This window comes from Rhinatrema bivittatum, chromosome 3, assembly GCF_901001135.1.
Source record: "Rhinatrema bivittatum chromosome 3, aRhiBiv1.1, whole genome shotgun sequence".
Taxonomy (NCBI): domain Eukaryota; kingdom Metazoa; phylum Chordata; class Amphibia; order Gymnophiona; family Rhinatrematidae; genus Rhinatrema; species Rhinatrema bivittatum.
In genome coordinates, this window is record NC_042617.1 from 216,743,833 (window position 1) to 216,771,633 (window position 27,801).

The following is a 27,801-nucleotide window of genomic DNA, read 5'->3' on the forward strand; positions in this document are numbered from 1 at the left end:
CTTTCTCTCCTAAAATAAAGTCTGTTTATAGCTGTGTCCTATGCTGCTGAGACCACGCCTACTGAAGTGAGTTCCCACAGGGCTCCTCCCTGTGGGAGGGAACATCTCTCACTGCGGCCCAGTGTTCATAACACTTGTAAAAAGGGGGGAGGTATGTAATGGGCGTTATATTCGTCTGGTGAATGCACGAAGGTGGGCTGTAAGGAAAACCTGGGAAGGAGATCCAGTATGTAAAAGAAATCAGAATAGGAGGTGGACTCCAGCTCCCAGAAGGCATAGGGGTTCTGGATGGTGGGAGGGACTTCACAGGCCTTGCCCTATCAAGAGGATGAGAGAGTCTGGGTTTGGTGGGAGAAGGGTGAGAGCTTGTCTGAAGGAGAGGTGGGGCAGGAAAACGAAGGAGTCCTACTAGAACCAAATGAAGAGACAGAGGAGATGGATGTAGAGGCGTTGAGCAGAAATGAAGATGAGATGGAGCTGATGGACTTGGGAGATCAGTGGTGGAGACCACCTCCAGAAGAGGACACATTCTTGGAGACTGCAGTCAGGAGTTTTAAGTGAACGCTGCTGTGGGATGGATGTAGTTGTAGCCATAGTGAAAGGGGAAGCACAAACCCCAGCTGCAGACTATGGTGGGAGGTGGCAGTAGGGTCTGGTTCCCCAAGAACCAAGCCCAAGGAGCACAGCCTAAACTTAGGCTGTGCAGGAAGCAACTGTGAGCAGCGTGCAAGCTGATTAAGGTGAGAGTTGCTTTCTTATTGTACAAGTTTGAAACTGATGTGGTTTGATAAAGTAAAGTTATAGAGACTTTAAACCACCAGGATAAACCCAGCTCACCAATTAGGGTTAGAGGATTTGAACCCATAGCTGTGACACCCTGGAAGGAAAGGGATAAATTAAAGCTATAGAGGCTGGAGTACCTGACCTGGGGAGCCTGCGAGGGTGGAACCGGGGAAGCTGCAAGGAGTCGAGTACCAGAACTGTGCAAAAGCACCCCCCCCCGCCAGAGCTTAGCCGGTAGTTCAGTTTCTTATGTAACCAGAGAATTCTAGTCGGATTGCTACTGGGCGAGTGGCCAGTGGCACAGACCCATGACAATATATATCTATATCTATCTCTATGAATCTATATAAAATAGGAAAATCTTAAATTTGTTCTAACAATTATTAGAAAGCAAGCAATACCATTTCTTTGTTAATATGATATTTTATATGAAACTTTACAAAATGTTCATCTCTGGAAAAGTGATGCTAAAATGGTAGAGTTTTTTGTAACTTTAAACAACATCCACATTCAAAAGTAATTTGACAGAGCTCATTACAGAACATTTTAATAGGTTTGTGTATCTGAGCTCAGACTAGGAGAGTGAAGGACACCTAAGAGTTTGGGGGATTTTACTGATTATATATACCGTACTTAATTTAAAAATTGTGAAAAACAAATAAAAAAAACCCCCATGAAAATAAATGATAACACAAATGAAAGCATTAGTGACGTTTTTATTAACTACATTCTACAGTCTAAAGCTGTGGGTTCTGAGTCTTTTTTATTGATAGATCTGTAATATGGCATCCTATGCAAAGGCTGCTGCCACTCCAAAAAAGAGAGAATATATGGAATTTTAACATACAGAGAAAATTGATTTGAATGCCAGCTTTCTATTATCTTAATGCTGGAAACATATATTTACTGTTTAACATAACTGTATACATGGTGCAGTACTATGTAGTGTATTTTGACATCAGGACTGACTTTAGGATGGCATGGGATCTGGGTTCACTGACAAACTGCCACCTTTATACTTTCTTAGCACTGCGCCCATGATTCACTTGAAGCAGCTTCTCCCATTTTGTCCCTAATGAAATAAGATACGGTCATATTAGTGTGCACATTTTGTGCATGCAACTGCAATCTTGTTTAACAATTTTAGCACACAAAAATGTTCACACCAATGTGAGTAAATCTGTGCACAATAATTAGCATTCCTCCATACAAATTCCATTTTAATCAAGGAATTGGCAATTTCTCCCTAATACAGAGATGTGTGAAGGCCTAACATGCTTTATTAATACTGGGAAGTTAACTCCTGCGCAGAGAATGAGTAACATTTCTGGGGCTAGTGTAAGTCTATGAGACTGAAACCAGAATTCATGGTACGGGACTCCTGTACTCGGCCTTTATGTGTATAAACATGATTTGTGCATACTGTTGTGTGCAGAACATGATTAGTGCTCTTAAATATTTTGCAGTCATAAACATGAATTAGAAGCATAAACATTGTGCATCTAAAAGTTTGGAATGAAAAGCTCTGCGCACACATCATGACTTAGAAGCATAAAAGCTAAGCTTCTAACTCTTGTGTGTGCATATCTTTTAAGGGCACAAAGCATGGCTTCTGCACATAATAAACCATAATTCATGTTTCACGCATCTATTTCTCTGCATGCACATTTTCACATTACTGTGCTTTTATTTTTAAACTTCCACTGTATCAGCATGCCATTAGCTTATTGCATCAAGAATTACTCTTTTTTATATGGGTGAGTAAAGTGCACATTTGTACTTGTGTCTTGTTCCACTGGGGTCTTTTGGAAAAAGCTGGTATACTGAAAAGGTGGGTGCCACACATCCATCCCAGCTCTCGCTTCCTTCTGCCAGCCCATGCTGCAAAGTCATCATTAGGCCTGTGCACAGTGAACACAGTTGGGCTGCTCCAGTCATTAGGCCTGGTGTGGTCATGCGTTTTGAACCTGCCTACAAAGACAATGCTGCTCTATAGCTTTTAACAGTATAACGCAGTAATACTATAGCTTTTAACAGTATAACGCAGTAATACTTTGAATTATACGACATATTTCATTAGTTGAATAGTAGAATTTACATATTTTATAAAGTTTTCCCCTTAGGACTTTACAACTGTATGCATGATACAGGTTTTAATTTGCAAGAGTATAAGAGGATTTCTTGCCTTGTACTAATTCATTATGAGTACCATACAGTAGTGACAGCTAATGAGTGCAAGCAGTGCAAAGAACACTGTTCCACCATCACAGAAAGCATTGTAGAAACCTCTCAGCAGGACTGAATGGTTCAACCTTCCAGTTGGCCAGCAATGAGTCCTTAGAGTGCAAGAGCAATGGGAGAAAAAAACTCCTTTCCGAGAAACAGAAACATAAGTGTTTCCTTATGGCAAAAATAATATCCAATATTTTGTGTTTACCAAAACTGACTGATTACACTTGACCACCTATTATGCAAAGAGAGAAATTATTTACAGTACATCGGAGACTAGTGTTTGTGCTGCTCTTAGAAGCAGAAAAGTCTACAATCATTAAAGAAAGGTTTCAAATAGAATCATCTTGAAAAACACCTTGCCCCCGCCCTAGCTCAGTTCCTCTACATAGTTTCATACATTGTTGAATACACCCAGCCTGCATTTCCCATCATTCTTGTTCAATATACTGAAAGACTTTACAAAAGTTGTTGTACATTATTTTCTTAAAAGTAGACTAGGGAAATACTTGAATATTTTCCTGAAGTAAATGATCCGTTGCAGCAAGCGATACAAGTATTAACAGTGTAGTTTACCTAAAAGTTCTAAACAGACTCTAGAACCCAGTCACTGTTGGAAATAGAAGGTGCAGGTATGGAGTAAACATTTGTGCTGTTACTCTTGTCATTCTGAATTGTGCTGTGCTCCTGGAAATATTCCTCCTCTTCATCAAAAAAGGCATTTTCCAAAGTGTATGTGTATTCTGCACTTGATACAGCCTTGCATGCACCTTTATATTCTTGAATGGCCTCATAAAGAGAATACAGTTGGCAAAGCAATGACATATCCAGCTGTCTCAGACCAACCTTAAAGAAACACAAAAATAATTATAAACATATCCCCCAAAATATAAAAACCTCTTACATTTTTTGGATCATCCAAGTAATGCTATAGCAATACTAAGTAGTAGTATTGCTTTTTGTTTCTGCCTTTGGATTTAGTAGTTCAAAGGGACAGCTTTTTCTTTGAAGCTTGGGAGGTCATTGTCTGTGTTAACTGGATCAGGATGTGAGCTCCGCATATAGGTCACCACAGCTAAGAATTAATCTGCCTTTATTGGAGGAGCTAATCTACAATAGGCAAGTTTTTCTGGATGAATTCAACTGTAGAGACCTTACGCTGAAGGGGGAACGTTTTTATTAATAACTTTTTGTTCTTTTAATTTTTGAAAAGTTGATTTTTTTTGCATTGCTTTTTTTTTCGTGGGCATTCTTTCTACTTAGTTTTAGAAAGGAAGAGTAGAAGGAAGGCGCACTCCCCCCCCCACCAATTCCTACCTTCCCTTCTAAGTTTATAGACTAACCCACTAGTTTCAGGGGTGGACATTGGTTGGCAGGGTATCACGCTGAAGTATTTTAGATACATTTAATTACTGTGGAATCAAGTAAAGTTTCAGGAGGAGATTAATTAGTAATACCATAGTAGATATTTAATTTTCAGGATAAGAAAGAAAAATACTAGTTAGCAGTAGAAAAGGAGTGAGAGCAAGTGAATTAGCTCATTTTATGTTTTCTGCAAATAGAACAAATCAAGTACATTTCTTGTGAGCTAACTGATAGCATAATATTAGATCTTGTGGGAGCACTGAGAGGAGAGGATTACCTTGCTGGTGGGTGAAAAAAATTGGTAAGTACTGCTTTGGGAAATTTAGAACTTAAAAAGATTTTGGGAGAAGTAAACTATTGGGGCATATTCTTTTGTGAGTTTGTGTGTCTGTATTAAATAGTCAAAAGGCAGGAAGCAGCCAGAAGTTTGGGTGTTTTGATTTCCCTCCCACCCACCCCTAGCTCATCCTTTAATTTATAGATAGGAGACACTTTCACATGAATAAAAAAATAATAATAATCAGCCTTTTAACTTAAACATATGATTGCCCCAGGCCTTATCAAGAGTTTAATCATCCTCTTGTAGGTCACTACCAGATAAATAGTGAATATACTAATATATTTAAAGGACTCAAACTGTATGTATCTCTAAACACATTGTTACGAAAAGGACGGTGGACCCTTGGGCCTGCCTGGTGGAGTGTGTAGAAAGGAATGGAAGGCTCCGCGGAGGTGGATAGGCCGGGAGGCGGAACCACGGCAGAAGCACAGGTGTAGTCTTCACCCTGGAAGCCCAAGATCCCCATGGGAGGAGCCCGTGAGGACCCGGACCGCTGGGTCTTAGGAGACGACAGTGAGACAAGATGAGAAGGCGATCCAGAAGTCGAGGTGGGCGGCAGACACGGAGAATCGGAAGCAGAGCCGGAATCAGGAACCGAGAAACAAACCAAGGGGATCCGGAACAGGGACCGCAGGAACAGGATCAGGAACAGCTGGAGCAGGATCAGGAACAGCAGGAGCAGGAACAGGATCAGGAACCACAGGAACCAACACAGGATCAGCCGGAACGCAACTAGACACTAAGCAGAGGAACCTCATTGCCAGGTGATTTCTTCCAGGCAGACGCCGGCCTTAAGTACCCTGCCGGCGTCTGACATCATCCAGGGGGCTGTCTGCTGCTTCCGGGTGCTGGACCTTTAAAAGGTCCTTCTTCACGCATGCGCGCGTGCCCCTGGAGGGGCGGAGCTAGGATCGGGCCTTGGCGGCGTCTCCCTCGTGGAGACACCGCCGCAGAGTGGGCCAGTAGGCCCAGGAAACACCGAGCCCCGACGCAGCTTCCAGCAGGAAGTAGGAGGTAAGGACCCGGTTGCTAGACTAGCGACCAGGACCGCAACAGTACCCCTTCCCTTACGCCCCCTCTTCAAGGGCCCCGGTTTACCAGGATGATCCAAGTGGAATTGGTGCAGAAGAGACTTGTCTAAGATGTTGCGAGCGAGTTCCCAGGTGTTCTCCTCCTCACCACAGCTTTCCCAAGCTAGCAAGTATTCCCAGTGATGGTTGAAAAAACGTATGTCTAGGATCTCTCGAACCTGGCCAAAATGGTGAGATGGACAGTGAAATGCTAAGAGAAATTAGGGAAGCTAACCATACCGGTAGTGCAGTAATAATGGGAGATTTCAATTACTCCAACATTTACTGGGTAAGTGAAACATCAGAGCATGCTAGAGAGATAAAGTTCCTGGATGGAATAAATGACAGTTTTATGGAGCAATTGGTTCAGGAACCAACGAGAGAGGGAGCAATTTTAGATTTAATTCCCAGTGGAGCACAGGATTTGGTGAGAGAGCTAACAGTGGTGGGGTCGCTTGGCAATAGTGATCATATGATCAAATTTGAATTAATGACAGGAAGGGGGACAATAAGTAAATCCATGCCTCTAGCACTGAACTTTAAAAGGGGAAACTTTGACAAAATGAGGAAAATAGTTTAAAAAAAACCCACCAAAACCTGAAAGATGCAGCGACAAAGGTAAAGACTGTGTAACAGGCGTGGATATTGTTTAAAAATACCATCTTAGAAGCACAATCCAGATGTGTTCCAAGCATTAAGAAAGGTGAAAGGAAGGCCAAACAATTGCTAGCATGGTTAAAAAGTGAGGTGAAATAGGCTATCTTAGCCAAAAGATCTTCATTCAAAAATTGGAAGAAGGATCCATCAGAGGATAATAGGATAAAGCATAAGCATTGCAAGTTAAATGTAAGACATTGATAAGACAAGCTAAGAGAGAATTTGAAAAGAAGTTGGCCGTAGAGGCAAAAACTCATAATAAAAACTTTTTAAAATATATCCGAAGCAGAAAGCCTGCGAGGGAGTTGGCTGGACCGTTAGATGATCGAAGGGTTAAAGGGGCACTTAGGTACGATAAGGCCATTGCGGAAAGACTAAAATTCTTTGCTTCTCTGTTTACTGAAGAGGATTTTTGGGAGATACCCATTCCGGAGATGGTTTTCAAGTGTGATGATTCAGATGAACTGAATCAAATTATGGTGAACCTGGAAGATGTTGTAAGCTAGATTGACAAACTGAAGAGTAGTAAATTGCCTAGACTGGATGGTATACACTCCAGGGTTCTGAAACTAAAAAATGAAATTTAGTAAAAAATTGTAACCTATCATTAAAATGTCCATCGTACTTGAAGATTGAAGGGTGGCCAATGTAACCCCGATATTTAAAAAGGGCTCCAGGGCAGATCCGGAAAACTATAGACCAGTGAGCCTGACTTCAGTACCAGGAAAAATAGTGGAAACTGTTATAAAAAATAAAATCACGGAATATGTAGATAGACATGGTTTAATGGGACACAGCCAGCAAGGAAAGTCTTGCCTCACAAATCTCCTACATTGTTATGAAGGAGATTCATGTGGATAAAGGTGAACCACTAAATGTGGTGTATTTGGATTTTCAGAAGGCATTCAACAAAGACCGTCATGAGAGGCTTCTAAGAAAACTAAAAAGTCATGGGACAGGAAGCGATTCTATTTATTTATTCATTCATTCATTCATTCATTCATTCACTTTTATATACCGATTGTTAAAGCGGTTTAGTGGACTCTTAGGCCGGCCTGACGGAGAAGATGGAAATAGTCTCCAGGCTAGCGGAACAGGCCGGGAAGCAGATACTGGACGGATTGAAGAGAAGGATCTTCACCCTGGAAGCCCACGCTCCCCCAGGAGGAGTCCGTAGGAGCCGGGCTGCTGGGACTTAGGCGAGAGGAGAATCTGATGAGAAGATCCGAGGTCAAGGCAGGCAAGTCTGGAACAGGACCAAGGCTGGCACCGAAGGCGGACACGAACCAGGACTGGAACTGAAGCAGGCAAATAGAACAGGAACCGGGATCAAGGCTGGAACTGAAGCAGGCAACTGGAACAGGAACCAGGAGCAAGGCTGGAACTGAAGCAGGCAACTGGAACAATTACAAGCAGGAACTCCAGAGGCACACTGTAACGATCAGCAAACTTGTTGCAAGGCAGTAAGCTGAGGCAGATGCCAGCCTTAAGTATTTGCTGGCATCTGACTTCAGAAAGGGAGGCGGGGCGTCTGACATCAGAAAGGGAGGCGGGGAAAGGCCCTTTAACTCCCAGCCTTTCGTGCGCGTGCACACCCAGGGGGGAGGGGCTTTAACTCCCGGCCTTTCGCGTGCGCGTGCGCGTGCACCCAGGGAGGAGGGGCTATATCAGCAAGGCGACAGCGTCTCCCTCGTGGAGACGCCGCCGAAGATGTATCCCACCGGCCCGCCAGCGCCACACGGCAGCCGCCCGGAATCGAGACCGGAACCCGGTGCCCACTGCGGCGCCCCCCCGAACCAGAGCCCAACACAGAAGGTAAGGTCCCAGTCATGGCACTTGCGACCGGGGCCACAACAGTGATATTCGTGTTGGCTTCTTATCGGTTTACATATCAAATCAAACAGCAATACAGCAAAACTGGTAAACAATCTTAAAACAGACATTAAAGAAATCAAAGGCAAGACAACTAATTAAAATTAAGTTCTAACCTGAAAAAACTAAAAACTCTAACTCTAAGACTGCCCTTAAAGTTATAAATGATAAATAACATAGATAAAATACAGTAAGTATAAATCTAATAAAACAAAAATAAATAAATGGGGATAAAATAATAAAATAAAGCAAAAATAAAAAAACACAAAGGGAATCAGCGTGACTATGTGAATGCTTGTTCAAAAAGCCATGTCTTTTTTTTTAATGAATGTGTGTGTGATTCAAGCCTGATATCTAACGGCAGCGTGTTCCATATTTTTGGTCCTGCTAGTGATAGGGCTCTGTCTCGAACAGTATTTAGATGAGCTGATTTTGGGGATAGAATGGATAACAGTGCCTTACCCGAGGATCGTAGATTTCGCTGAGCGGTATGAATATGCAAGGCTGCATTAAGTCATTTGATTTTTTCTCCATATATGGTTTTGTGAATTAAGGTCAGACATTTGAACTGAATTCTATGATGAATGGGGAGCCAATGGAGGTCTTTCAAAACAGGGGTAATGTGGTCGTATTTTTTGTAGCTAGTTAAAAGCTGAGCAGCGGCATTTTGCAGGAGTTGTAAAGGGCAAATTGATGATGCAGGGAGGCCCAGTAGTATGGCATTACAATAATCTAGTTTGGAAAGTAGTAGATACTGAAGGACTGTTCTAAAATCGTTGTCGTGTAACAAAGGTTTTAATTTTTTTTTTTTAAATCTGTAATTTGTAGAATCCTTCTTTTACTGTGGCTTTTATGGATTTCTTAAAATTAAATTCACTATCTAAAATAATGCCTAAGTCTCTAACTTCCTGAAAAATAGTGTGTGTAGTTTGTAACAGTTTTATTTCTGATGTTATCTTGTTCTTAACTTTGTACAGATCAGTAAAATTTCTGTTTTAGAATGATTTAAAGTTAAAAATATCTGAGTAAGTAATTGTTGTATGGATTTGAAATATATATTCCAAAGTTTCAAAGTATTCTCTATGGACCCTTCTATGGGGAGTAGAATTTGCACATCGCCCGCATATATAAAATGAACAAGACCTAAGCTGGCTAAAAATCTGCAAAGAGGAGCCATGTAAATATTAAAAAGGGTGGGAGATAAGGAGGAGCCTTGCAGTACCCCAAAACTGAGGTTAATTGAATCTGATTCGGCCGAGCCTAATTTGACTTTGAATGCTCTGTTACTAAGGTAAGATTTAAACCATGACAGTGTGGAATCAGCTATGCCTATTTCTTGAAGTCTATTTATCATTAATTCATGATTAATGGTATCAAAAGCTGATGAGAAGTCTAATAGGATCAGCAAATATGAGTTTCCATTGTCTATGCCTCTTAACACAATGTTGGAAAGCGAAATAAGTAATGTTTCCGTGTTAAAAAATTTACGAAAGCCGAACTGAGAAGGGAAAGGTAAGTAGTTGTGATCCAGATAGTCCATTGATTGCTTATTAACCACCTTTTCTAGTAATTTAGATAAAAAAGCAAGTGTGGAGATGGGACGAAAGTTAGGTTAACAGAATCTAAGTGCGCTTTCTTTAGAATGGGCTTAACTACTGCGCACTTTAACAAGTCTGGGAAATTACCTTCATTTAAGGATAAGTTGCCGATGTTAGCGAGGGAACTTGTTATGATGTCTGGAACAGACTGTAGAGTTTTTATCGATATTGGATCAAGTGGGTGGGAGGCAGGATTCATCTTCTTTAGTAAATTTGCAGTTTCAAGCGATGAGACATTGTTGAAGATGGACCATCTCAAATTCGGGTTGGAGGGCAGCGATATTTGTTGCTTAGGGGAACTGGTTAAATTGCCAATTAGCTTATAGATTTTCTCTTTAAAAAGGTGGCAAATTCGTTGGCTTTTCTGGTTAGATTTGCAGAGGGAAGTGATTGTACATTGGTTTTAGTCAATTCAAATATGTAAGAAAACAAAATCATAGGGTTAAATTGAAATTTGTGTATTTTATCAGAATAAAAGTCCCACTTAGAAGAATTCATCTTGGATCTATACTTACTAAGAGCCGATCTGTAAAGTACAAGTGAGGATGAATTAGGGTGTTTACGCCATTTTCTTTCGAAACGGCGTACACTCTGTTTTAAAGATTTTAATTGAGGGGTAAACCAGGGTGTTCAATGTTTTGAGAATGGATAGATCCATTTCTTGATGGTAGGGCACAGGGTGTTGGCTAACTCCAACATAATGTTTCCCCAAGAATTAATTGCACCATTTGTGCTGGATGTATCGAGGTTATCAAGGGCTTTGGGTAGGCTGACTATAAGATCATCCAGCTTACAAGGTTTTTTAAATTCAGTTTCTATTTTGGATGGGGAGTGGTTCAGATTGGAGGACCTTAAAGTTAAGGTGGATTGAATTAAGTGGTGATCTGACCAGGGAACAGGAAGACTACTAATGGGATCATTATTGTCAAAAAATGAGTTTACAAATAAAAGGTCTAAGGTGCTTTTATGGGCTGCAAACTGGTTAAAAGACAGGAAACGGAGAGTAGGATTAAATGGTCAGTTTTCTCAGTGGAAAAGGGTAATCAGTGGAGTGGACCTGTGCTTTTCAATATATTTATAAATGATCTGGAAAGGAAAATGACAAGTGAGGTAATCAAATTTGTAGACTGATACAAAATTATTCAGAGTAGCTAAATCACAAGCGGATTGTGATAAATTGCAGGAGAACCTTGTGAGACTGGAAGACTGAGCATCCAAATGGCAAAGGAAATTTAATGTGGACAAGTGCAAGGTGATGCATATAGGGAAAAATAACCCTTGCTGTGGTTACACAATGTTAAGTTCAACATTAGGAGTTATCACCCAGGAAAGAGATCTAGGCATCATAGTGGATAATACATTAAATCGTCAGCTCAATCTATTGTGGCAGTCAAAAAAGCAAACAATGTTAGAAATTATTAGGAAAGGAATGGCGAATAAAATGGTGGATGTCATAATGCCTCTGTATCGCTCCATGGTGAGACCGCACCTTGAATACTGTGTGCAGTTCTGGTTACTGCATCTCAAAAAAGATAGTTGTACTGGAGAAAGTATAGAGAAGGATGACTAAAATGATAAAGGAGATAGTTTAGTGCTGTTCAGCAAGGTAAAGAGATGGCTGAGGGGGGATATGATTGAGGTCTACAAAATCATGAAAGGACTTGAACAGATAGATGTGAATCAGTTATTTACTCTTATGGATAATACAAGGATTAGGCGGCACTCTATGAAGTAAGCAAGTAGCTCATTTAAAACAAATTAGAGAAAATTCTTTTTCATTCAATGCACAATTAAGCTCTGGAATTCATTGCCAGAGGATATGGTTAGGACAGTTGATGTAGCTGGGTTTAGTTGACTTACGGAATAGTCACTACTTAATACTGGTTTTATTAGCATGGGATCTATTTAATGTTTGGGTTCTTGTCAGGTACCTACATTTACATTTAATTGAATTTAATGGATCGCCTAACACAAAAAAGCTCTAGGCGATTTACAAAGGAACAAGCATTAAAACATCAATAATAAAACTCATAAATATAACAAAATAAAATCATGTGTCATCAAAAACACAAAAATAAAAGAATTAAAAATAAGCAGACAAACAAAAAAGTTTTTAAAAGGGTTCTGAAGTTTTTAATAGAGTTACACTGCCGCATTTCAAAAGGGAGCGTGTTCCAGAATTTAAGACCTGCAACGGAGAAGGAACATTCACGTATGATGTAGAGACTTGTAACCTGGACTGGCCACTGTTGGAAACAGGATACTACATTCTGGCAACTTCTTATGTTCTTATGACTCCAGGGCACCATCATTTTTACAAAACTGGATCTTTGAGGTATGTACAACCATATCAGCAAGGCTTAATTTGTAGTCAGAAAGGAAGTGGAATTGTGGAAGGGGGTGAAATGGGCGTGGCCAGGCCAGATGTGAGCTGTGCAAAGGGGTAGGACAAGGGCCAGGTATAAACTGTCTCTTACACACTCCTGAATCAAAGCCATGTGGCTGCCCTTGTCTCAGGGTATGCAGCTCCAACACTCTCTGGGGCCGATGCAATATTTGTGCATAGAAAACAGGCGCTCAATGTTGAGTGCCCGTTTTCCTAACGCGCGCCCAGCCACCTCTCTTGGGCACGCGATGCAATATTTAAATGAGAGGTGGCACTACAAAGAAGGCCCTAGGGAAAATTGTGCATCCCTAGTGCATCCTTGATATCGGGCGCACAGGAGAGGTGGCTGTCAGTGCGGGTTAGGAAAATGGACGCTCAATATGAGCTCCCATTTTCTCCTGCTACCGGCACAATATACATGCACAAGATACTGATATGTGTGCCTGAGCTTGAGGCCAACATGGAGACGGCAACTGACCCAGAATCCTCTGCTATCTTAGCCTTTCTGGCTATGTGAACTTTAAATGCCCTACTGAGCCTGACCTGGAGGAATTCCAAGGACACCTAGACAGCAGTTGAAGCTGGCGACAATTTGTGATGCCTAATTATAGGGTCACAAATGCAGATGGCAACGGTTAGAACGTCAGGCTAGAATGTTGGTTACAGGGGCAACTGTAACAGGGGCATCTGTAAACACAGCACACAGCCTAAGATATAACGATTGCCTTGAACAGCAAGATTTTAACAGAACAAAGGATTATCTAAAGAGTGATGGTAAATGGGCCCCAACTTGGAGAACTGGTCAGGGTAATTTAGGGATACTCTATCGTGCTGTTGACAAGACAACCTATGTAAATGATACTCCAGGTGGTCATGCAATGTAAGAATTTCTGACCTAGTACTGTATTGTATTTTATTTATAAAAAAAGGATCAGTTCATGTATACGACGTGATGCTGGTGGTCAGTTTGTCAGAGAACGGGCATCCAGCATCTCCCAAGAATACTTATATTGCTCAATAAAAAATTATACTTTCTACAAAATCTAAGTGTTCTTGTATCCATGGAGAAGCGTCATAAGCATGTTTGGCGCATAACAATACATGGCCTGGACTGTGTATCTGGTGCATTTATATTGGGCACCCAGAATTAATGTCTTTTTACCTGACTTTTTTTTTTTTTTACCAGAATCTGCTTTCTGTGGTTCCTCCTACTTAATATCACCTCTATACTAATAGGAGGAATTACAGAAAGCAGGATTTTTTGTTTTTAACAATAAGCCCTTGAGTGTGGCATACCTTCACGCCAGCCCAAAATTTGCTGCGTTGCAAAGGGCGTATTAGCCGCGCGGGATTTGTTTGCATTGCGGGTAATAGTTAATAGCCTCATCTAAATGGAATTTACATGATGAGCGCTATTAGGTACACTGCAGTTTGGACGCATGTTTTGGACACACTAATCCCTGTATTGCATCAAGGATTATCGAAGCACGTCCAAAACGCAACACATGGTATTGCACATGGTATTGCATCAGTCTGCTTCCTCCAAGGGCTGGGGGCCACAAATAATCCATGCAACTGCTGGCTCTTTTCTGTTTCCTCGAGGAAGCGAGAACTGATATATACTGCTGGCTCTGCTCTGCTTTCTCAGGTGCCATTCTGGGTATTTTGCCAGAAATTAAACCCTTGGTAATGGACACAAAAAGTGGCTGAATTAGCAGAAGTTTGAAAGTTGTGAGCAGCAATGCCATCCATCAAAGCCAGGGCTGAAGTCTTAACAACTGGCATTAGTGCTCACAAGTTTCAGACTTGTGCTAATTCAAATCCGTTTTTTGTGTCTGTTCTTTGCTCTGCAATGTTTGTTTCAGAATCAACCCTTCTTCTTTCCCTGCAACACAGGAAAAGTAGTGGGGGACAGGGGAAACAAGAGAGGACAGGCTGGATTAGGGAGCAGGGTAGCTGTGTTCTTCTCTGTGTGCTCCAGGCTCATCCCCCGCAGGCTGCTTTGTAGGGGAGGGGCTGGAGCAGAATACCCCCTGCTACTCTGCCTCTTAAATCTGAAAAGAACTGCATTTCAGGCAGTTACCCCCAGCGTCGGTGCAAGGGGACTAGGCGACCCTAGGCACCTTCTGCCTTGTGCCGCCCTCCCCCTCGTCTCGCTGCCCCCACCAGGTCGCGCCACCCCCCCTCCCGATCGCGCCGCCACCCACATTAGGGGACGTGAGCCATGTGGGGCCGTGAACGGTGGCGCCAAAGAGGAGTGGAGATTCGGCAATCTCCACTTCTTTTTGGCGCTGTCGCTCGCGGCCCCACATGGCTCACGTCCCCTAATGGTCGGCAGCCTAGGCCCAGGCCTAGTGCTTCCGCTGGCCCTGGTTACCCCACAAATTAAGTTCTGTGAGGGACACGAATGGAAGACAGCATTCAACATCTGGATGACCACTATAAGTACTTGGTCATGCCCTTTGGTCTCTGCAATGCCCCTGCAGGGTGTTTCAGCACATGTTAAACAAAATCGTCAGGGATCTCTTATAATCATATGTCCTAGTATATCTAGATGACTTCCTTATTTACTCCCGCTCTCTTGCTCAACATAGAGAACACATCAAAACTATCCTGCAATAACTAAGAAAGAACCGATTGTATGCCAAATTAGAGAAGTGCTCCTTTGAGCAAATGAAATTACTCTTTCTGCGTTACCCTGTCTCTAGCCAAGGACTCAGGATGGATCCCGATAAGCTGGTTGCTATTCAGTAATGACCTCCAGACCTTCCAGCAATTTTTGGAGTTCACTTATTATCATCAATTCATCCACAATTACTCCTTCAGAGCGGCACTTCTCTCCGTCCTAACCAAAAAGGGTTCTGACACCCGAAACTGGCCTGAAGCTGCCATCCAAGCCTTTAACCAACTCAAGTCAGCTTTTCTTAATGCCTCTTGGCTACAACTCCCTGATCCCCAAAAAGGTGGACACCTCATCCATTAGGGTCAGTGCCATGTTTTCCCATTCAAATTCCAGTGCAAGAATGACCCAGTGTTTATTAGGTTCCCATACTTAACAGTTACATAGACTGCCAAGGTCAGGACTCTTGTTGGTTACTGTTTGAGATCAATTTCCTTCTCCCCCTGCCGGTGAATCAGAAAGCAATGTGCAAGACTGGAATTGCTTCAAAAGTGTAGCATCAGACTTTTTGGTTAAGGGTAGTAACCGTCACATCAAGCAAGTTACCCCCACGCTTATGTGTTTCTTCTTTTCAAAATACCTGAGAGGAATTATATTATTGGAGACTAGGAACTTCTGGCAATAAAACTTGCCCTTGAAAAGTGGAGACACCTCCTGGAAGGAGCTATTCATCCCATTAGCATAATCACGGATAACAAAAACATAACCTTTCCGTATCTACAGCAGGCTCAAAGATTAAACCCGCGGCAGGCAAGTTGGTCACTCTTTTTCAACTGCTTTGATTTTCATTTGATGTACTATCTAGCAGAAAAAAAAATCAAACGAGTGGATGCCCTCTCACACTCTTGAGCTAGTGAACAGCCAAGATACACCTCAACACGTTGTTGATCTGGCCAAAATCCTTGCTATCATCCCCATCACAGTACTACCCAGGAAAACTGTGGTGTGCAAACGCATCAGGGAGAAAGTTCTCCATTGAGCCCATGACTCCAAGGTAGCCATACATCCAATCATTTAGAAGACATTGGAATTTCTCTTTTGGTTTCAAGTTTCTAAGGATTTCCAACAATATACTGAGTCTTGTCCTAACTGTGCTCCCAATAAGCTGTTCCATTTACGCCCTTGGGGATTCCTACAACCATTACCAGTTCTGGAAATACACTAGTCTCACATGGCAATGAACTTTATAACGGATTTTCTTCCCTCTGAAGGGTGTACAGTAATCTGGGTCACAGTGGACTGCTTTTCTAGAAGGGTGCATTTTGTACCACTTCTAGGTCTGCCAACGGTGTCGGAACTCATTTGTCACATCCTTCAAAATATTTTCTGCCTTCACAGACTACCAGAACACAGTAAACAACAGAGAAGTTCAAATGAATATTGCCCTTGACTTTGCATCTGCCTACCATCCCCAGGCCAATGGGCAAAAAGAATGAATAAATCAGATCCTAAAGGCATTCCTTAGGGTCTACATCAGTGAAAGACAGGAAGTTTGGGCACCCCCTCTACCTTGGGCTTAGTTCTGCCATAATAAACACATGGGAGAATCAGCTGGTGTTGCGCCCGTCGGTCGCAGACAGCTGTGCCCTCTGTTTCTCACCTTTTTTCTGCCTAGCTCCGTTCATCTTGGGAAGATGGCTGCCTCCGCTTCTCTACGCCGACCCCTTCGGTGTCCCCGGACCAGCATGAGCGATTGCGTTTGCCATCTTTCTCCCTGGATCACCTAGGGCACGCGCGCGCAGCCCCGTCCTTTCCATGCATCATGGTGGGAACCTCGGGGGCGTCCCCACTGCATGATGTCACAGGCTCAGGATATATAAACCCATTTCACAATTCCAGCTACGAGTTAGCAAGGAATCCTCCATGCTGATCTCTCCACGTTACCAGACGCCTCCGCTCTGTGTACTCTCGCTCCAGGACAACTTTGGTACCCGCTCCTCGGGGGCCTTGCCTCGCTCCTGCCTACCCTCCAGGGTTACCTATTATTTTCAAGGACGCCTAAGATACCCGCTCCTTGGGGCCTTATTTCGTCCCGGACCTTTGCTCCTCGGGGGTTCTCTCCTACTTCAACTGCCAGCATCAGAGTGAGTACTACTGCTCCAGTGCTGTCTCTGATTTGTCTCATCTCTCTCCACGTAGATCCTCGGCCTATCCGCACCGCGGACCACTACTGGATCTACTCTCATTGGCCTTTCCAGCTAGACCTGGGTTCTCAGCCTACTCCGCTTCGTGGACCACTAAAGGACCCATCTCCCTCTCGGGACCTGGTGAGACTGTGTAACTACATTTCCATTCTGCAGCTTCCAGACAGAACACTACCATCTGAGTTCCACTCCTCTGGCTGGGATCATTGCTGGTTCCTAGGGTCACTATCTACATTGCAGTACAATAAAGACTAAGCCTCCTCTGTGTCAATCTCTGACTAGAGCTAGCTTATTGCTGCAAGCCCCGTGGGGCTCCGCCCCGTGGGAGGTGCCATCTCTTGCAGGGATCAAGGGCCCACGCTTCAATGTCCAAAACACAACAGTTGGATCCTCGCTATTTACTATTGCATATGGTCAGCACCCAAGGACACCATTCCACTCCTACTAATGGGTCCTTTTCTGGTGGCAGAAAACACCATTCAGAAACTTGGAGAGCTTTGGAAAAACACTTGTCAGCATCTCCTCAGGGCTGCAGAAAAATAGAAGAATGGGCATGAAAGGAGAGAGGGTTTGGATTAGCACCTGGAACTTTTGTCTAAAACTTCCCTCATTTAAGTTGTCTCCATGTTTCATTGGACCCTTCCCAGGGTTCTCCACCAGGTGAGACCAGTACCTATCAGCTCTGGTTGCTTCCTAATCTACGTAATCACAATATGTTCCACGTATCCTTGTTGTAACCACAGGTACTATCTTGGGATCTTGACGAGCCCTCATGCTTGAAAACATAGCCATAGATTCAGATACTGAATACAAGGTACAAACTATTTTAGAAGCCAAGAGAATAAGGGACAAGTTACATTACCTAATCTCCTGGAAAGGATACAACCCCGAGGAGAACACATGGGAACCAGCCAAGAACCCCGCAACTCACCAGAGAGAGAATTCCCCCTCAAGCCCATGCCAAAGGACCTGGGGAGGGAGCTTTCAGGAAGGATATTGTGCCTACCGTGGTGCCCATCTCGCAGCTGACACACTTACCTGCAATTAGGCCATGAGACACTGCCACCATATTGCCCCCCCGCCTATGCTCCTGCCTGGGCCAGGCCTTAGTGCATGCTCTCTGCACTTAATGGCCCCCATGGTGAGAATAGTTTCTTGGCACACTCTTGTGATGTCAGCCACCCTGGGCCGATGGTGCAGTATATAGACGCCTCAGCAACAGGTCCTCCTATTCTTCACTGGTGTTAGTTGCTACTTGATCCTGTCTTGTTCATGCCTCATTCCAGTTCCTGCTTATTCCTGCTCCTTGTACAGATCCCAATCCTGCTGTGTCCTCCTGTCCCTGCCTTGTTCCAGTCCTTGCCTTGTCCCTGGTCCTTTGACTTGTTCCAGCCCTTCTTTGTCCTTGTCCTCTGTTCTCCTTGCCTCCTCTGACTAATCTTTTGTGCCTTGACTTCTATCCAGATTCTGCCTTCCTCTCTGCTTGCTTCAACCCTGCTGCAATGTGGTGGCAGCATCTCTGGGCCTAACTGCAGGTAGGGTATGCTGGTTGTGAGATGGGCACAGCAGTTGGCATGGCATTATTGTACCCCTCCTCTAAGCCCCCTCCCCAGGTCCTTTGGCTTGTGGGGAAAGTGTCAATGGAATTCTCTGGTGAGCTGGGGGTTTTTGGCCAGTTCCCATGTGTTCTCCACCTGCCTCAACCACTGTCTGGATATAGACATCATCCGATCACTGTCTGCCTTGACCCTTGGAGTGCTCTTCCTACTGTGGACATTACATCCTGCTAGCCTCAGAACCCAAGAGCTCAACCTGCGGGGGAAGAGGCTGGTATAGGTGAAGCCTCCTCTCAGTTCCAGCCAATAGAATGTCTGCCTGCTGTCGGCATGAACCCAGCCTGTCCTCATGACCTAGGTAGTACCAATCATGTCACACAGTCCTAGGACTCACACTCCGTGACAAAAGGGAGCTATCAAAGATAACAAACCTATATGTTAGAAAAGTAAACAAAAGTAAGAAGAAAAAGAAATTTATCTGGTTTTCAAAGAAAGTGGCTGAAAAAAATAAAGGCAAAAAGAACAGCGTTCACGAAGTATAAAGGATCCCAAAAGAGGAACACAGGGAAGAATACCTAGTGAAACTGAGAGAGATGAAGGAAAGAATTAGGAAAGCAAAAGGTCAAGTGGAAGAAAGGACTGCCAAAGAGATAAAGTGAGGTGACAAAACATTTTTTAGATATATCAAAGAAAGAAGGAAGGCCCGACGTGGTATAGTGAAACTGAAAGTTGACAAGGAGCAATGTGTAGACAGAGAATAAGAAATGGCAGAAATATTAAACACATTTTTCAGTTTGGTGTTCACTAAAGACCCTGGTGACGAAAGGTTGCTGGTTGTGAAGACCATAGATGGGAAGAGGGGGCTGGGGCTCAGGACCTTCATTTTTTTTTTTTGCTCTCAGGAGGGTGGCTGGGGGGGGGGGGGCATGCTATTGCTGGACTTTGGGGAGGAGGGGGTAGGGGGCCGGGGAACTGGGACTCTAATCTTTATTAATGATCTTTGGAGGAGAGGGGGGCTGGGAGACCAGGACACTAATCTTTATCAATGGTCTTTGGTGGGGGAAGGGGGGATGGGGGGCCCAGGATCGTATTCTTTCTATTGGACCTTTCAGGGGAGGTGGGGGCCAGGGCCATTACTGCATGGGCTTTTTCTATTTTCTAACTTTGAGGGAGTAGGGGCTGTTTCGAGTGGCAGCCTGGGGTTGAGACAGGGGTTAACACTGACCCCTGCTCAACCTCCCCATGTGACCACAACATTTTTTTTCTTTGCTGGCTCTTTAAATGTGAGGCAGGAGCCTTGGGACTGACGTTAGGGTCCCAGACCTTCCACCTAACATTTAATGCTTTTCAAATAAGTTTTTTGTTATTTTATTGCTGCTGACCACCTATGCCTATATATTACTTCTCTGCATTTAAATTGCTGTATTCATGCATGCAAATTGCATGCAAAGAAGGTAAATGCAATAGGGGAGGGTAGAAGGGTAAGGAGATGCAAAATATTGTATTTATCACCATCATAGTGCTCTCTTGTGCAATATACAGCATCTATAGCATGACATACGCTGTTTAACACATGTTAGAGCACTACTACAGCTTGCTGAATCTCCCAATATGTTTGTGATGGAGGCAACAGAGGTTAAAGTGACTTTCCCAAGGTCACAAGGAGCAACTGTGGGATTTGAACCCTGGTTCATAGCCCACTGCCTTAACCACTAAGCTTCTCTTCCTCTCCATGTGGGTGAGAGCCTGCATGTGCATGTGTGAGAGAGAGGGTGTCTGAGAGATAGAGAGAAGTTTGTGTGGCCCACTTTCCTCCCCTCTTCAATCCATGAAAATCTCAGGGTGAATGGAAATAAAAAAAAATCTCAGGTTTTGAGAGGGGGAAATATTTTTAATCCTTATTAATTTCATTTTTGGATGTTTGATGTCTGCTTTTTGAAATATTATATTGGTGTTTTGGGAAATTTATAAACATTATGTGATTTTAATTACTGGATGTTCTATTAATCAGTTATTTTGAAATGTTTATTATTTTTATTAGGATGGCTTTATTATTATGATTGATATTTTATAATTCTTGATTTTATTGTTGTTTGGTTCCTTATTCTGCCTTTAGTAAGGGTCTGTTGGATGACAGTTATGGGGAGCGGGGGATTTTTTTTTTATCCTTGCTAGTTTTAATTATTTGTTTGATGTGTCTGCTGTTTTGAAATATTTTATTGATGTTTGGGAAATCTTTTAAAATTTGTATGAGATTTTGATTACTGAATACTGTTCTATTCATCAGCAGTTTTGAAATATTTGTTTTTATTGATACAGTTTTATTATTATGATTGTTTTATATTTCTTGATTATATTGTTTTATAAAGAATGTTGATGCTTGTTATTCCATTGTTACACTGCATACAGGGTCTGGCGCGATGCCATTTCCAGTTCAGTTTTTGTCTACATAGTTCTATTTACTTTATGGTCTCTTTATTCTGTATTTGGTGAGAGTCTGTCTATGTTCTGCATGCATGACTGAGGCGAGGTATTCTGCTAATTGTGTAGAGATGTATAGCAGCCTGACTTGTTTTATTTTCCTAATAGGAGGTATATTGGTTTTTTTTAGGACCTAGTGTAAAGAGAAGTGAATACATCTGAGAAAGATTAGCTATAATGCTGTTCTATTTGTAGATTTATTTAATTTTGTAATAGGTTATGTATAGCGTTTTTTTTTTTGGTTTTTTTTGTTTACATGGGGTGAAATCAATCTGAGAGATACACAAAAGTCTGCCCAGAGCCCCATAAGTATTTAAAGTGACCCTGAATTATACCAGAAGAGGAAAACCAGAGCTGCTACTACTGGAGCCACTATTGAAGGGTTGTACAGAGTCCTTCTGGAAGAAGGAAGAGGATACTGAGAAACAAATGGAGATGCTGGAAAGATTGGAAAGGAAGAGAGAAGACATTGGGTGGGCAGGAGGGGGAAAAGAGAAATACTGGAAAAAGGGAAAGATTGAGAGGAGATGTTGGGAGACGGAAGAGCAAAGTGGATATATTGAGAGAAGAGGTGATGAATGTTTACATAAAAGCCTATTGTGTGGTTCTCTTCTTTATAACAGGCCGATACAGAAAAACGCGCGGGAGAGCCGGCAAGCGCCCACTCTCCCGGCGTGCGCACAGGCCACTCTCCTGGGCACACGATTCAGGAGGGTGGCCTATGCAAATTAGGGCCCGCGGTAAAAAGAGGTGCTAGGGTCACTAGCGCGTCCCTAGCGCCTCCTTTTTGACAGGAGCGGCGGCTGTCAGCGGGTTTGACAGCCGACGCTCAATTTTGCCAGCGTCGGTTCTCAAACCCGCTGACAGCCACGGGTTCGTAAAATGGACGCCGGTATAACTGAGCGTCCGTCTTCCGGGCCATGGGCCGATTTTACATTTTTTTTTTAATTTTTGACTTTTTTTTTTTTGGGGGCCTCAGACTTAATATCGCTATGATATTAAGTCGGAAGGTGTACAGAAAAGCAGTTTTTTCTGCTTTACTGTACACTTCCCCGGCGCCGGCAGAAATTAACGCCAGCCTTTGGGCCGGTGTTATTTTCTGAAAGTAAAATGTGTGGCTTCGCTGCACATTTTGCTTTCTGGATTGCGTGGGAATAACTAATAGGGCCATCAACATGCATTTGCAGGTTGCAGGCGCTATTAGTTTTGGGAGGGGGGGGGGGGGTTGGCCGCATGTTTTCGACGCGCTATTACCCCTTACTGTAAAAGGGTTAAAGCTAGTGCGTCAAACGCGCGGCCAAACCCGGGCTAACGGTGCGCTTCACCGATACAGAAAAACGTGCGGGAGAGCTGGCGAGCGCACTGTACTGTATCAGCCCGTAAGTTTGTGAATCCCTGCTCTAGACTTCTAATCTGCTTAATATATATTTTTCTATTGTCCTAGCTTCTGTCTACCAAACTAAACTTTGATATTTATCTAGAAAAATGTCATTTTTTCCACTGATTGTCCTGTTTTGTTCTAGTAATAAAAACTGAAATTCCTGAGGAAAAAAACAACCTAAAATGAAGGTGACTAGGTAAATGGCACTGCAACAGGAAGGAAATTGGACAGACCTATTCGATTATATGAAGGTAATTTTCAAAGGAGTTACACACATAAATGTAATATTATCATTGCAATTTTCAAAAATCTTTTACATCCTTAAAATGCACTTACACTTGCAAAACCTATTGCAATTGAATGGTATGTATTGTAATTTTCAAAAGCCCACTTACAGCCATAAAGTGCATTTACACATGTAAAACCCAGTTTATAAGCATGTAAATCCTTTAGAAAATTTCCCTCGGTTTCTATTCTGTGTAAGGGCCACTGTTTGTATAGCACAGCAGTAATTTATAGTCAAGCTCTAATTTCTAATTAGACTTCTTTGAAAGATGGACTAGTTTTAAGGAAGCAACAAATTATGGAAAGCAAGGATTTTAGCCATCCTTTTATACATTTAATGGAAGTATAAAATGATCTGGAATTTATTGTTGGAGGATGTGGTAAAGGCAGGTAGCATAGTTGGGTTTAAAAAAGGGCTGGACAAGTCCCTGGAGGCGCAGTTCATAAACTATTAACCAGGTAGACCTGGGGAAAACAATTACTGAACCCTGGGCATTAGCAGCATGGAATCTATCTAATAATGGGGCCGACGCAGCATCAAGCACAAAAAAAGCATGCATCCAGACTGGGCGCATGTTTTTTCAATGCGTACACATCCCCCTCTCCTGGGCGCCTGATGCAAATGAGCTGCCACACTAAAACGGATGTGCTAGGGATAAATTGTGCATCCCTAGCGTGTCCATAGCATCGGGCGCCCAGGAGATGGGCCTGTGCTCATGTAATGAGCCTCTGTTTTCCTAACCCATGCACAGCCACAGGATAGGAAAACGGACAATTGTAAATTGAGCATTCATTTTCCTAACCTGATCGCTGTCAATTTTTTTTTTTCATGTTGCTTCTTGTGGTTCCTCCTACTTAGTACTGGGATGATACTAAGTAGGAGGAACCACAGAAAAGCAGTATTTTTGGCTTTTTGTGGTGGCTTTGAGCAGGTGAAGACAACGCTAGCTCCAGGGCGCATGGTGATTTTTTGCATAGGGGATAATAGCTAATAGACTCATCTACATGGCATTTACATGTGATGAGCACTATTAGCTACTGGCTGGTTTGGAAGTGTGTTTTGGATACGCTAATCCCATTATTGCATCGGGAGTTTTTCTAGTATGTCCAAATGCACAGCAAGCTGTGTGCTAGACTGAGCACACTGAATTGCATCCGCCTCAATGTTTGGGACCTGGATTGGCCACTGTTGGAAACAGGATACTGGGCTTGATGGACCCTTGGTCTGATTCAGTAGAGCAATTCTTATGTTCTTATCCTCAGGGGGTATTTTCCATACTTTTTCTTCCTTCCCTGCACCCCCCCCCCCCCCCCCCGGGTGTCACTCGCTCACCATCTCTTTGCGGAGCAATGCCATGGCCGCGTCCAAGTTGGGAGGTTTAGCGAGGTGCAGAGAGTCCTCTCCGCGGCTCAGCTCGTCTTGGATGCGCGACTTCTGCGCGTAGACGCGTTCCAGGTCCCGCCAGCCCGCGCCGCCGCTGGAGTTCAGCAGCCCGCTCAGGCTCCTGGGCAGCGGCGGGAGCCCCTCCATCTGCCGAGTGTCCGAGCCGTTCCAGGCGGGGCGCTCATGAGCAGCAGTGCTCCCGGGGGCTCCAACTCCGCACGCTGCCCTACTACCTTCTGCTCTCTTCGTCTCACTTGTGCTGCACGACGGCTTCAAAAACAGCACAGAGGTCTCTATCCCATTACCCCGACCCAGCTAAAGCGAAGTCTGTTCGGTTTTGCTCTGCCGATCCCTTCTGTGACCGTGCAGTAAGCTGCTGAGCCGCCGCGCCTCTCTCTCTCTTGCCTAGCGGGGGAGAGCGGAAGGTCCCGGCCTTCGCATCGACGGAGATATGTTCGGGAGCCGCCCCAGGGCCTGAACTCGGAGCGAAGCTGTTGTTGTTGTTGGCTGGAATCAGACGCTGGCTGATGCTGCAATAAGCTCCAGATGTTTGCAACACCCACTCGGGGAAGTGACAGGCTTTGGGCCAGCGCCGATTCAAATGCTTGCAGGCCCCATAATAATAAACTCGTGACTGAAAGGAGTGACTTGGGGTCGCTAGGCCTGCGCCCTGCAAATGTCCTAAAAATGTGAGATCCTGCGATTGGCCCCTGTGACGGAATCACAAGTGCATCCCCTCAGCAAGTCCCCAGGCCTGGATTTGTCAGTACGGACACTAGCCCTGAACCTAGGGCGGCAACAATCAGGGGGGAGGGGGCAGCAAACAGGATGAAGATGTTTCTGTATTCCAGCTGTGCTAAATCTCGCTCAAAGAGAACAGCCCTTTGCATCCTGATCCAGCCCCTGTCCCTCCCAGGTAACGTACCCCCACCCCCCTGAACTTGAAATAGATCCCAGGTAAGGTACAGGGAACAGAAGGGGAGGGATGAGCTTGGAGTAGACAGAGCAAAGAGGTATGAATGGGAAAGGAGGAAGTGTTTTTGTGTGTGAGAGAGATTTTGGTGCTCGGTGTGTGTGTGTATATATATATATATGCCAGATTGGATATGAGTTTAGAGAGGGGTTGCAAGGTAGTGCAGGTCCAGAGCATGGGATACCTGCCTCCTCATCCCCACCCCTCATGGCAATTCACATCCTCTCACCTTTGATCTTGGATCCTTCCAACCTCTCTCTCTTTTCCCCAGATTTTGGAATCCACCCCAATGCCTCCTACTCCCTTCTCCAATCCCAGAAATTCCCTCCTTCTTCCTCCTCTTCTCCTATTCCAGATTGCTGAACTCTCCATACCTCCCCCCACGCTGATCTCCCCCCCCCCCCCCCCCACTCCCATCTCCGGTCCTCTCTCCTTCTCTGTTCCCCATTCCTAGTCCTCCCTTCCTCTCCCTATCACTGGTCTTACTCACAAGGCTTAAATGTTTTTTAGTGTTCTTCAGAATCTTAACATTTGTTACAGAATCTACCCCTGAGCTACAATAGGAAACCCTGGGGCCTGTCTTAGACATACTTCTTGCTGTCCACCCTTACCGGGGTGGGGGGTGAGGAGGGGCAACAGCATCATCAGTGCCTAGGAGCGGCAAATTCCTAAATCCGTCACTGCAAGTCCCAGAGAATCTGAGAAGGGCTTTAATTTTTATTTAGGGTGATGTTTAGGCTGGCTGGCTTTTGAGGTTTCATTTTTCTATACGAACAGTTCTTTAAAAAGGATATGTAACCTCACCCCCATGTCCCTGTACTGCATGGGTGGAGTCATAAAAAAAATTATTAATTCTTTGGGGCAGGGACCCTGGCTAGCGGTAGACACTGTCTCTCCTCCCCCCCACCCAAGGTATAGGCTCTTAGTTGGTTGGAGGGAAAGTTACCTTTCAAGGCCCCGTGTGAGGGTGTTGCTTGTAAGTCTGTGTACCCCTGGGAGAGGAGTTACCCTATAAAAAAGTTCATACTGTGGGTTCATGGTGCAAAAAACACTCCAGATGCCAAGGTGGTATCCAAATCAAAGTTTACTTTCAGATAATAAATAGAGTAGTGGCACAATTCACTTTGTCATTGGCTCCACAGGTAAGATTAACTTGATTACACAGTTCCTTCTCTCAATCTGTGCAAGATACTTCCTCACAGGGACCCCAAGTATCTCCACTCTCCAGGGTGTGAAACGTGAAGGTCTTGGGTAGTGTTATGAATCAGAGTGTGGATCCCTGTTCCGAGGTAGAGTCAGCGCTGCCGAAAAGGAAGTTAACCCTCGTCGGTTTCTATCGTCGGATGGCAAGGTCTGTTGAAGATGTTGAGATGAAGGCTTCACCCTGGAAGCTCGTGATCCCCCCAGGAGGAGCCCGTATGGACATGGCCACTGGGACTTAGGAGACTCCCTGAAGAATGAAGATGGTCTGGATGCAGGCGCCTCCTGCAGGTCATGGGTTCCAGACAGCTGGCGCCTCCAGCAGGTCGTGATCAGTCCGGGAGTACTCATCGAAAGATACTCCCAATCCAGACAAGGGTCAAAGTCCAGAGAGAGTTCGAGAGCTGGTCCAGGAGCAGACGGGAGAATGGTCTGAAGCCAATCCAGGAGCAAAGAAGGAGAAGGGTCCAGAGCCAGTCCAAGTCAATACCAGAAGATCACCTCCACCAGTCCGAGGGTCAGGAGCCAAAGAATCAGTCCAACGAGGAGAAGAGCAGAAGCGGGGCAAAGAGTGGATCTGGAACATTGACACAGGAATCAAGTACAGAGCCTCAATACCAAGGCAAGGTCTGAGTATCTGACCTTGCTTAAATACCGGAACTGGAAGGAGGAGTCCCCGGGGGAGCCATGACAATTTCCTGTCATGGCTCCTTTAAATTCTCTCTTCAGCCGCACGTGCGGCTCCTAGGAGGCTGAGGGGGAGGAGCCAGACCGCCGAACCCATGCGGTCGATAAGGCAGCAGCAGAGACCGCGAAGAAATAACGACAGAGGGTTGCCTGCCGCCGCAGGAGCCCCCGATGCTCCTGGTGAGTTGGTGAAGCAGATTTGTGAGGCAAGACTTGCCTTGGGTAAAGCCATGCTGACTTTATTCCATTAAACCGTGTCAGGCCATTGCAGAAAGATTAAATGATTTCTTTGCTTCGGTGTTTACTGAAGAGGATGTTGGGGAGGTACCCGTAATGGAGAAGGTTTTCATAGGTAATGATTCAGATGGATTGATTCAAATCACGGTGAACCTAGAAGATGTGATAGGCCTGATTGACAAAATGAAGAGTAGTAAATCACCTGGACCAGATGGTATACACCCCAGAGTTCTGAAGGAACTAAAAAATGAAATTTCAGACCTATTAGTAAAAATTTGTAACCTATCATTAAAATCATCCATTGTACCTGAAGACTGGAGAATAGCAAATGTAACCCCAATATTTAAAAAGGGCTCCAGGGGCGATCCAGGAAACTACAGTCGGTTAGCCTGACTTCAGTGCCAGGAAAAATAGTGGAAAGTGTTCTAAACATCAAAATCACAGAACATATAGAAAGACATAGTTTAATGGAACAAAGTCAGCATGGCTTTAC

The 27,801-nt window shown here is 44.1% G+C and overlaps 1 protein-coding gene across 1 annotated transcript; it reads right to left on the reverse strand.

The window, feature by feature from the left end:
• Window positions 1-1,481: 1,481 nt before the first annotated feature.
• On the reverse strand, window positions 1,482-25,008 carry FAM89A (family with sequence similarity 89 member A). Its single transcript, XM_029594196.1, has 2 exons — window positions 24,161-25,008; window positions 1,482-3,858 (listed from the first exon to the last, which is right to left on the reverse strand). Exons 1-2 carry the CDS (start codon window positions 24,356-24,358, stop codon window positions 3,598-3,600), a joined length of 459 nt encoding a protein of 152 aa, XP_029450056.1. The 5' UTR covers window positions 24,359-25,008; the 3' UTR covers window positions 1,482-3,597.
• Between the last annotated feature and the right edge of the window lie 2,793 nt (window positions 25,009-27,801).